The following is a 12,507-nucleotide window of genomic DNA, read 5'->3' on the forward strand; positions in this document are numbered from 1 at the left end:
TGGAAGGAAGGGAGGAAGGAAGGAAGGGAGGGGAAGAAGGAAGGAAGAGAGGAGTGGGTGGAAGGAAGGGAGGTGGGACTTACATCACTCAGTCAGAAGCGGAGCTGTTGGCTGCTGTGTTCAATTTCCACAGGGGGAGGCAGAGCAGATCCAGCCTCTCTCCTCTTCTCCTATTGGTGCGGAGGATGAAGGGAGGGGCTGAGCACTGAGAAGAACACAGCAGTAGTGGGGGGGGGGACGGGGGGGCCAGAAAGAAAACGGAACCATCAGGTATGTTCTCTGCAGCTGTGGGGGCAGTGACAAGCAGCAATCTCCTGTATGGCTTTCAATGAAGCAGCTGGAAGCTGTTTTTCCTTCTCTTCCTCCCGTCCCGCGTCTTCCAGCTGCTTCATTGAAAGCCATACAGGAGATCACTACCTGTCACTGCCCCCACTGCCGCCCCTCCCACACACCCCTAGTCCCTCACTGCTTGCCCCCACCTTATTTCCACTCGCGGGTGAGTGGAAATTTCGAGGGCTGCAGGGATGGTTGGCAACTCTCCTCTGGGGGGGGTTCAGACCCCCCTAACCCCCCGTCCTTATCTACGCCCCTGACTGCACTGGTGTGTACCAAATGCATCTAGTGCTGTTTTGACAGGTTTTCACACGTTTGCTGTGTTTTTGATGCACAAGTTGGCAAAAAAAAAACACCAACACCACCAAAATGCATAAAAAAAATGTAAAAAAGCGCATGCAAAGATTCAAAATGAACTGCAAAATGGACAACACGCAAACTGTATTGATGTGTACCAGGCATGAATACATTGAACATGCATCAAAAAAGCACATGTGTTTTTAATCTGCCCAGCAACAAGTACAAAAAAATAAAACATTCAAAAAATGCAGCAAAAACGCACTGCAAAAAGCACTGAAAAATGGAAAAAATGCAAACTACACTGGTATGAACTAGGTCTGAAATACATTGAAAATGCAGCAATAATGCACGTGTTGGATTTTTGATGCATTTTACGTTTTTATTCTGCCCAGCAACAAGTTGGCCACAAAAAAAAAATTCAAAGAAAGCAAAACACATAAAAAAAGCGTCAAAAACACACATTCAAAAACATCACTTCAAACAAACAAAATGTAAACTGCATTGGTGTGAACCAGGCCTGAAATGCATTGAAAACCCATCAAAAACGCACTTTTTTCCCTATCAGCAAAATGCTGACAACACTATTTTTGCCCGATACATTTCAACCACCTATATAGCGGTGCATTTCTAGTTCCTGGGGTTGCGCATTTGGTATGACCATTATGAGAGGTTCCCGGTTTCCATGGAGGATTATTAATTTATTTGTTTTTGTATTTATTATTTTATGTTAATAAGAATGCGACAAGAGGTGCTGAAACACACTAAGGTGGGTGCTCAAAGATACCCAATGGAAGGAAACATGAATCATTGCAGTGTATTGGAGTATATAACATGTATAACTAGCCAGGGTTCAACTATTACTTGTTACAGCATTACTTGGGGGAAAAAAGGAGAACAAGTGAACATTGTTTTAAGCATGACAAAGGCTGTTTTGTGCTTTTTTTTTTTTTCCATTGATACATTCTTCTTCTAGATGCAAATATATAGACATTGCCCTCTAATCCAATCTTTGCCATGGCGTTGAATAAAGAAACACTAAAGTAGTAACAATGGTGTATCTGTACACTGTTTTCCTAAAAAATGTCAATACCTGTTTGTCCTTCTTTTTATGCAGCCAGCTACTGATGACATATTTGGGTCAGACCTTTTCTCATCGAACTCTACAAATCCGGAGTCGGTCTTATCAGTATCTGTACCAGCTACAGCAACCTCACTACAACCAAACCCATTGGATCTTTTCAATGCTAACAACCTTTCCACTATACCACCTATAGGAGGTGCTGGTGAGTGAAAGTTAAACTTTGGTTTCATTACAAAACCACAAGCTAGCTAGTGTAGTTTCACCTACCCTATAACCATGGCAATGCACATGAAGGATCTACAGTTGCAAGAAAAAGTATGTGAACCCCTTGGGATTACGTGGAGTTTTGCATGAATTGGGCATAAAATGTGCTCTGAACATCATCTAAGTCACAACAATAGAAGAACACAGTCTGCTGAACATAATACTACACAAAAATTAGATGTTGCCATGGTTTATTTGCACATAACATGTAAACATTCACAGTGCAGGGAGGAAAAAGTATGTGAGGCCCTAGCTTAATAACTTCTCCCAGAGCTAATTGGAGCCAGGAGTGAGCCAACCTTGACTCCAATCAGTGTGATGATATTGGATGTGTTGCTGATCCTGCCCTTAAAAAACACACACCTGTTTTGGGTTTACTGGTTTCAAGAAGCACTGTCTGATGTGAACCATGCCTCGCAGAAAAGAGCTCTCAGAAGACCTACGATCAAGAATTGTTGACTTGCATGAAGCTGGACAGGGTTACAAAAGTATCTCCAAAAGCCTTGATGTTCATGTGTCCACGGTAAGACAGACTGTCTACAAATGGAGAAAGTTTAGCACTGTTGCTACTATCCCTAGGCGTGGTCGTCCTGTAATAATGACTGCAAGAGCACAGCGCAGAATGCTGCATGAGGTAAAGAAGAATCCCAGAGTGTCAGCTAAAGACCTACAGAAATCTCTGGCACATGCTAACATTTTTGTTGACACATCTACAATAAGGAAAACATTAAACAAGAATGGAGTACATGGGAGGACACCACGGAGGAAGCCATTGCTGTCCAAAAAGAATATTGCAGCACGTTTGAAGTTTGCAAAAGAGCACCTGGATGTTCCACAGCACTACTGGCAAAATATACTGTGGACAGATGAAACCAAGATAGAGTTGTTTGGGAAGAACACACAACACTATGTGTGGAGAAAAAAAGGCACAGCACACCAACATCAAAACCTCATCCCCACTGTAAAACATGGCGGAGGGAGCATCATGGTTTGGGGCTGCTTTGCTGCCTCAGGGCCTGGACGGATTGTTGTCATTGATGGGAAAATGAATTCCAGAGTTTATCAAAGACATTTTGCAGGAAAACGTATGACCATCTGTCCGCCAGCTGAAGCTCCGCAGAGGATGGGTGATGCAACAGGACAATGACCCAAAGCATACAAGTAATTCAACAAAACAATGGCTGCAACAGCACAGAAGATGCCTTCTGGAGTGGCCCAGTCAGAGTCCTGACCTCAACCCGATTGAAATGCTGTGGCATGACCTTAAGAGAGCGATTCACACCAGACATCCCAAGAATATTGCTACACTGAAACAGTTTTGTGAAGAGGAGTGGTCCAAAATTACTCCAGATCGTTGTGCAGGTCTGATCTGCAACTACAGGAAATGTTTGGTTGAGGTTATTGCTGCCAAAGGAGGGTCAACCAGTTATTAAGTCCAAAGGTTCACATACTTTTTCCTCCCTGCACTGTGAATGTTTACATGTTATGTGCAATTAAACCATGGCAACATCTAATGTTTGTGTAGTATTATGTTCAGCAGACTGTGTTCTTCTATTGTTGTTTGCATGCTAAACTGACCTTGTTGGGGACAACCAAGTAAAATTGGGAGGGGCTAGTTGTTGAAGAACTGTCAATCAGTTGTGCTAGATTGTTATGCTAGATGCCAATAGTAATGGTTTAAATACAGACAACAACTCTAATTTGGTAGGTAGTCTTTTTTCCTGGCCCTGGAAATTGTACAGTTCCACTACAGGTGCTTATTAGCTCTACCTATAAATGGAATCCAAAATGAGTATTTCAGGTTATTCTTTAAGCCTGTCATGCGCAAGTAACAATACTAGGCTATCAACAGTAGCTTTTGAGCTACTGTTATAAACAATGCCAAGTTATGAACGATGGGAAATAACATGTATATTTTCTGAACTAATGAAATCAGATCTACTTGAAAGTAGGTAGCAATTTTGTTGTGTATATTTTTTTTTTTTAATTTTAATTATCCTCTGTTGGACCATTCCTATTTCATCCCACATTCACAGCTGTCATACCAATTTCACTGAAAAACTCAGCAAGGAAAGGTTGGGCTCTGCCAATAAAAAGTGCCAGCTCTCCCACCAGCTCCATCTTTATTAATATAGATTGAAGTTCTCCTGCCTTGTTGTCCTGCCAAGTAATCCTCTTCCCTAGTGGTGACAACTGCCAAAGTCTGCAAAGATCAATCAGACTTAACATTTCTAACAGATGTGAAAGTATTGTAAATGGCTTTACAAGAAGCTGGAGGTTTAGCTAAGTGCCTATTGATCAGTAATATGTTTTTATGAAAATCTTGTTTAGGAGGTATAATTCAATGTTATTAAATCTCAGTTTTTCTGTTGTAGGTACTCTACCACTAAATTCATCTCAAACTCAGCAATGGAATCAACAACCTCTACTTTTTACTCAGCCAGCTGCCACACTTCCCAATCCGGTATTGGGAGCCCAACCTAGCTTTAATCCTCCAACTGTCCTTTCATCGCCATCATCAATGGTGTCCTGGAACCAGCCAGCCCACTTTGTAGTTCCTCCACCTGTACAAAATCCCCCTCTATGGAACCAAGCAGTATCTGTCCAACCACCAGGATGGACCCAGCCATCAAGTAACCCTTTCCAAATGAACATTTTTCCACCTAGACCACCAACATTACCCTCTGGATTAATTCAGTCAGGACCAATTCTTTCAAGCCCTCCCCAGCTTCCACCAAGGCCAGCTCCAGTGAAGGAGTCACCTAAGAAGGAAAGTGATGCTTTTACCGCTCTGGATCCTCTGGGTGAGAAGGAAAAGAAGAATGTGAAGGATATGTTTAAAGACTACCAGCTGGCTAAGCCTCCTGCTGTCCCTGCAAGACGTGGAGAACACCAGAACAACTCAAGTGGCACATCTGGAGCCTTTTCAAATTACTTCAATAGCAAAGTTGGAATTCCCCAAGAAATTGCGGACCATGATGATTATGATATTAGTCAACTCTCTTCTAACATTAATGGTAAAGTGCTAAGTGGTTTCTAATTTAATGGTATATATTTTACTGATGAAAATATAAACTCACCAGACACTTTAGTAGGTACACCCGTTCAATTGGTTGGTAACACAAATTGCTAATTAGCCAATCACATGGCAGCAACTCAATGCATTTAGGCATCTAGACACGTTGAAGACGACTTGCTGAAATTCAAAATGAGCATCAGAATGGGGAATAAAGGGGATTAAAGTGACTTTGAACGTGGCATGGTTGTTGGTGTCAGACGGCTGGTCTGAGTATTTTAAAAACTGCTGATCTACTGTGATTTTCACGCACAACCATCTCTAGGGTTTAGAGAGAAAGGTCTGAAAAAGAGAAAATATCCCATGAACGGTTGTGTAGATGAAAATGCCTTGTTGATGTCAGAGGACTGGGAGAATGGGCAGACTGGTTGCTGTGACATTCAGACATTTCTTGGCACTAGCAAGGTGTACCTGATAAAGTGGACAGTGAGTGTACACTTTGTAAAGTATTAATAGTTTGGAAATTTTTGTGTTCATGAAAAGTGCCTAGATTTGAGATGAGATCACTGGATGTGCTTCTCTTTTTATCATATGTAACATAAGAACATCACCATGTTGGACTGGAAAACTCTGCTTATCAGTGTTGTGGTAGTCACTGTGCATAGTGAACATTTCCAGGAGAGGCAGTAGCAATTAATGTTGTAGTAGTAGTAGTTGAAGAGTAATGTTACTGGCAGATATGTGCAAGGATTCAGTGTAAAGTGTTAATAAGGTCTTAAATTGACCCTTGCAGTTCCTTTTACTATGGAATCTAACAGGACCTGTGTAGAGAGGATATTGTATCAGCTGTCTAACAATCCATAGATACCATCTGTCAAAATTTACTTTACCTTCAAAAGTCAGATGAGCACAAAATACAAATTGTGCCTGTGTAGTAAGTCTGTCTGGATATATTGTCATTAACCCTTCTATCCTAGGAGTACAGTACAGGGCATAGGCAGAGTATTCATAGTTACATAGTTAGTCTGGCTGAAAAAAGACAAAAGTCCATCCAGTTTAACCAATAAAAAAAAAAAAATTATAATCCTACACCCACAGTTGATCCAGGGGAAGCAAAAAACCCAGCAAAGCATGATCCAATTTGCTCCTGCAGGGGAAAAAATTCCATCCTGATCCCCTGAGAGGCAATCGGATATTCCCTGGATCAACTTTACCTATAAATGTTAGTATCCAGTTATATTCTGTGTATCTAAGAAATAATCCAGGCCTTTTTTAAAGCAATCCACTGAGCTGGCGACAACCAACTCTTGAGGGAGTCTATTCCACATTTTTAAAGCTCTCACATTTTTAAAGCTCTTGAAGAAACCTTTCTGTCTTCCATGGAGATTAAATTTCTTTTCCTTCAAACGTAAAAGAGTGCCCCCTTGTCCTCTGTGATGACCTCAGGGTGAATAGCTCTACATCTAGTTCACTATATGAACCACTAATGTATTTATACATGGAGATCATATCCCCCCTTAATCTCATCTGCTCAATAGAGAATAAATTCAGTTCCTCTAATCTTTCCTCATAACTGAGCTCCTCCATGCCTCTTATCAGTTTGGTTGCCCTTCTCTGTACTTTCTCTCGTTCCCCAATGTTCTTTTTGTGAATTGGTTCCCAAAACTGAACTGAACATACTCCATAGATATTAGGCATGTACCTTCAGGTAATTGGACACTGCCAAAGCTTTAGAGGACATGCCCACTGGGTACCTCCCCTATAACTCTAACCCTCTCTGTGAGTCCTCAGTTTTATGCTAGTGTCAAGGTGATGGACATTTTCTCCTTTGTGGAGAAAATCACTCTTAGCTTAACTTTATTTAACTAAATATTATTAAGTTTATTATTTTTCCTTTTTTTTATCATCGGATACTTCAATCAAGCCCTCGCTGTCTTCTAATGCCAATGCGAAGTGGTGTACCTGGATCGGCACAAGCTCAGTAAAACCTTGGGAGCTGTACCAGAAGTGGGGATGGCCTGTAATGTTGCTTTGGGCACTGGATTATGCATGGGTGCTCACTTTGGCACTTAGTAAAAGCTTCAGCTGCAGGTGCCGCCATGAAACAAATTTCCAAAATAACCCTAATCTCCATTCACATGCACAGAATCTTATGGCTAATAGGTTGGATAGCTGAAGCTGCCTCCAAGAGGCGCCTCACACATATGCCTTTCCAAGAAAGATATTTGTTTGGGGAGGCACTTGACCAATTCATCAAAAAGGTCCCAAAACTGCCCTCCTCATGAGCCCCTAACCCCCTTATACACAGAGCATGTGTCCAGTTTAATCAGACTTCAAGTTCAAAACCTTTTTTTTTTTTTTGGCACAAGGCTTGGCCAACAGAGGCTGCCAAGCCTTCCCCAAAGCCCTCTTCAGGGTCCTCACTACTAAAAACTTTTAAATCAACCAAAATCTGCTTAAAAATAGTTTGATTTGCAGAATGCCATTAACCATCTTTTGTTGGAGGTAGTCATTGTACCATTTCTATAACAAGAAAGGGTCAAATGATTCTACTAAAATTTGTTTACAGTACCAAGGACACATAGTGGCATGTGTCCTATTCTGGACTGGCTCTTTTCCAGTAATTCAAGAAATTACCTCTCATGGTAAATCACCAGACCAGCTCTAACAGTGGGGAAGCCCTTCCTTCCCTATCACTGGAAAGTTATCACAACAGGCACAAGTCTGTCAGGTTTGGGAGGAGTGTTCCCATCCCTAACAGTCCAAGCAACATGGTCTCTAAGGAAAACCAAGCTCCCCATCAACACCTTGGAGTTCAGAGCAGTCAGGGTTGGCTCTGCAGCACTGCACCACTCTTCTGAAGGGGAAACCAATCAGGGTGCATTCAAAGAATGCCACAGCGGTGGCCTACATCAACCATCAAGAGGGCACCAGAGGTCTGGCTGTCTTGGAGAAAGCAAACCAAATTATCTCATAAACGGAAACTCACTGCCCGATGAGCTTTGCAGTCCTTATCCTAGGACTGGACAATTGCAAAGCGGATGATCGCAACTGCCATTTTTCCCCAGAAAAATGTATTCTTGCACCTAGAAATCTTTTTTGTTTCATTTGTACAAAGTACTTCAGGCTCAGAGATTACTCTGTTCCTCGCATTCTGGCTTTCCTACAGAGAGGTCTTGACCAAAACAAAACTATAAAATGGAGGACTTGTGGAGTGGGTTAGGGTTATAGGGAAAGCGCCAGGGGGCATGTCCTCTAAAACTTTGCCAGTGTCCAATCACCTAAAGGTACACGCCTTTAACGCATAATGTATTAATACCCTGCCTGTGTCCTGTGCTGTGCTTCAAGTTCTGAAATTTACAGGAAAGTCAAAATCTCTCTTTCTTGATTGGTTGGCTTTATTTTATATTGACTGATAGCTCACTCTACTATGCTATGACAGTGAACTGTGAGCCAATAGAAAAAATTATATTCCCACCAATCTGGTAAGAAGAGATGATGTTATTGTATCCATAAAGACCTAGAAAAACAGTCAAAAAATTTGGAAAGGAGATATGGGTTACTACACACTGACAAAAAGATGTAGTTTATTTTCAGATCAAATAAATCTTTTGACTTTTACTAAAAAAAAATCAGACTTTCAGTATCCATATTGTACAAAAATAATCATCCCACTCCAATAAAATATACACATGTATACTTTCTGTATAAAAGGTATACTGAGGGGGCGTGGGGGTTCCCTTACAGCATTGTTGGTAAAGAATTATTTTTTATAATTATATTTTTTAATATTATTTACCAATTTGAGTGTGTAGTATCCAATTTCTCCTTTACATGTTCTATGCATAATTTATTAGGGTATATACACAGCACAATATTTGGTGTGTTTAATTAGGAAAAAAAATAGGTGCAATGATTATAGATAAAGCTTTTTATTACACAGGCAGACTTTGAAATCATGCTCACCCAACTTCTGAACTTAAAGTAAATCTTTACACAAAGTTTCACAACTGCATTCCAAGAATTGCTAGAGCAGCCTTTTTCAACCCTGAGTGCCAGCAGGATCAAGCCTGCCTTTTAGTTACAGAAAACCACAGGATTGCATTGTGCACCATTATAACATTCAAGCCGCTGGCGACATAAAAACCAGTGATGTCATCAGCTGATAAGAAGGACATCGGGCACCTGCACAGCATCCTTGCTTTCCCCTTCCTTGCGAGAAACTGAAAGAGAAGCGAAACAATGGAATACTAGTCAGTGCCAGTGTGCAAGTGTATTTGCTCTAAAGGATAAGTTCACCTTTTTGCTAAAAAATATTAAATGCACATTTAAATGCAGGTAAAAATTAGTGCATTTATTATTTTTTGTTGCAAAAGCCTGTAAACCATTGCATCAGCGATCAGCAGATCGCTGGTGTCATGCAGATCTCCTGTCAGTATATCTCCTTGCCCGTACAGGATGTATGCAGGGGTGTATTTACCACAAGGCAAACAAAGCATTTGCCTAGGGCGGCATTTTTCAGGGGGACAGCACTGCCTCCTGGAAGAAGGGACACTTGTGGCATGGAGATCAGGTGGGATCAAAGAGATGCTGCGGGCTGCTTGATAGTGTATTCAGAGCCTGATTCTCGTTCCCAGGTGATGTCCGGAGCTGTGAAGATGTGTGTCTCTCTCTCACCTGAGGGGGGGGGGCTGGGGGGGGAATGTGTGTTAGTGAAAAACTCTCTTGGGGGGGGGGGGAGCAGGGGGGTTGTCGGTCAATGCCAGGCTGTCTCCGCGGGGAAGGGGGCTCCATTTTTGTGTTGCCTAGGGCAGCACAAAACTTAAATATACCACTGGATGTATGGGCGAGCAGATATACTGATGTAGCACTGGAGTCACTGAAGATTTTGTCCCCCTATAGTCCTGCATAGCCAGGGAACACACATTTTCCCAGGCTTGCATTCCAGAGACAGGGAACAGTCCTTGAGCTTGGTTTGTAAGTTGTATTAGGGGAATTGAACTTGGATCGGGTAAGGGGTGTATGGGTGCCGAAGGAAACTGCAAACTGAGGACAACTTCCTTGCAACTATATGTATGTAGTCCAAAGATTGAACTTCTCTTCTTGGAGAGCTCTCCAGATGTACCAGCCCAGATAAATGCTCTTCTTTAACCAGCTGTCTTGAGGAATCCTACATGTCCTACATGTGCAGATGCTGCTGCATTCTGTAAAACTATTTGTTTAGCTTTTTACATTTTGTAATGGGTACCTCAAGATCGTGCAGAATTTTAAAGGGTGCCTTGACTGAGGAAAGGTTGAGAAACACTGGTCTAGAGAGCTGTGATAGGAGGGAAGGTGCAGTAAAAAGCTCACAATCACCTCTATGCACAGGCACTGGATTGGATTGAATTGCAAATGGAAAAGCAAGGGTCACTTTATGTAGTCACTCAGGCTTTTTTCCATGTTGGACATACATTTGCTTGTTCTGTTGAAAGTTTGTTTAGCTTTTCATTAGCTTTAAATTACAGCAGCCTGCTACACATCATTTCATTTCTTTTTTGAGTGACCAAATAACATAGCTCCCAAATGTCCCTGATTTCAAGGGACTGTCCCTGATTTGGAACAATGTCCCCCTGTCCTTCTTTCCTCGTCATTTTGGTCCGATCTCTATAATGGTCTATAAAATGCACTTTTTATCTTTAAAAAAAGTGTTTCCCAGTGCTAAATCTTTCATCCAATTTCTATATTGCTGTATATTATTTGTAATTTTCAAAAGCCAGGATAAAGGAATAGTAGTGGTAAAAAAAACAGTTGTGGGTTTAACTAATTTTGTATAATTCTCCTTTAAGGGGGCGTGTAGGGGCTGTTGTCTATTGTTTTGAGGTCTGTTTCCTCAATGAGTAGTGATCCCGACCTCCACTTTCTTCTTTTCTTCTTTTCCCCTCGTTGGGTTTCCAACTTTAAGGGGGTGTGTAGGGGACTAGTAGGTGTCCCTCGTTCCCATCCAGGGTTGGACTGACCATTTGGAAACTCAGGCACTGCCCGAGGGCCCGGGGTTAGTAGGGGGCCCCATGAGATGCCCCTGATACCTTTTTCATAGGCTTTTTTTTAGTTTGGGCAAGCACACAGGGGCCCCATGATGCCCTATTGCCCGGGGGCCCCATGAGTTGTCAGTCCGCCCTGTTCCCATCTTAAATAAATTGGGAGGTATGCAAAAAATCACAGTTTTTTAACAAATCAAACATGTATTTTTACTTGAATTGCATTGATTAACCACAATTCTGATTACTGAGTCACTTGAAAGTCGGAAGCAAACAAGCTGTGGTCTGGCAGGTGTGCTTGGAAACTGATGGAAAACTTCCAACAAAATCGCAAAGTATGTGCCCAACATTAGTGCAAGATGTTGGTGGTGTACATTGCACCTGGGTGTGTGCCTATTGTATTTGCATATTTCCTAATGAGGCCCTGTTCACACGTACTGCGGTGAAAGCAAGTCAGCGCCGCTAGGACACATAGTTCACACTGCAACGCAGTCCAGGGGTGCGGTGCCGTGAGTTGCGATAAAATGCAGACATACATTTCAGGGCCAGTTCACACTAAATGCATTTCAGTTGCTTTTATTTTGCATGCAAAACGCACAGAAAGTAGGTTATATGGTTGTCAATGTCATAGTTCACATCAGTGCTTGCAGTTTCAGTACGTTTCAGTTGCAGAAAAAAAGTACAACAGGCTGCATTTTTCCTGCACAGAACTGCACTGGAATGTGGTAAAACGCATCAAAAACGTACCAGAACGCACCAAAAACACACTGAAATGTACATTTCCCTATTTAAATCGAAGAAAAAGAGGGGAAAAATGAACTGGAATGCATCAAAAATGCACTGGAACGTGCCAAAAATGCAACAAAAACGCGCATGCAGAAACACAGGGCAGCACAGTGGCTAAATGGTTAGCACTTCCGCCTGGCAGTACTAGGGTCATTGGTTCGAATCCCAACCACGACACCTCCTGCCTGGAGTTTGCATGTTGTCCCTGTGCCTGCGTGGGTTTCCTCTGAGTACTGTGGTTTCCTCCCACATTCCAAAGACATGCTGGTAGGTTAATTGGCTCCTGTCTAAATTGGCCCTAGTATGTGTATGCATTAATGTAAGTTAGGGACCTTAGATTGTACACCCCTTGAGGGTTAGGGACTGATGTGAATGTACAATATATGTATGTAAAGTGCTGTGTAAATTGACGGCGCTATATAAGTACCTGAAATTAATAAATAAATAAAATAAACACATCTGGAACGCATCTGGACTGTGTTTCTATAGTGTGAATCAGCCCTCACACAAGAAGGTGCTGCGTGTCATCGCACAGCAACGCACCAAGCTGTTGTGCGGTGACATAAATAGGTGTGGGTCCCCCAACTCACCCTGTGTGCATTCGGGGGCCGGCAGCCGCATGTCATAGAAAAGGATACACCATGCACCCACATGTCATATATTGACACAGTGTCTGTGTCTGTTCAGCCGCGTGTCCCAATAGACTA

At 42.1% G+C, this 12,507-nt stretch overlaps 1 protein-coding gene across 2 annotated transcripts in view; it reads left to right on the forward strand.

Moving 5' to 3' along the window:
- DAB2 (DAB adaptor protein 2) overlaps positions 1 to 12,507 on the forward strand; it is a 251,154-nt gene that overhangs the window by 205,184 nt on the left and 33,463 nt on the right. For both annotated transcript variants that reach the window (XM_089687820.1, XM_089687821.1), the window contains exons 11-12: positions 1,748 to 1,916; positions 4,354 to 4,995. In XM_089687820.1, the coding sequence (XP_089543946.1) occupies positions 1,748 to 1,916; positions 4,354 to 4,995 (811 nt within the window). The remainder of the gene's footprint in view (positions 1 to 1,747; positions 1,917 to 4,353; positions 4,996 to 12,507) is intronic.

The sequence above is a fragment of the Staurois parvus genome, unplaced genomic scaffold (assembly GCF_062004578.1).
Source record: "Staurois parvus isolate SC_StPar_1 unplaced genomic scaffold, SC_StPar_1.0 ptg000438l, whole genome shotgun sequence".
NCBI lineage: Eukaryota > Metazoa > Chordata > Amphibia > Anura > Ranidae > Staurois > Staurois parvus.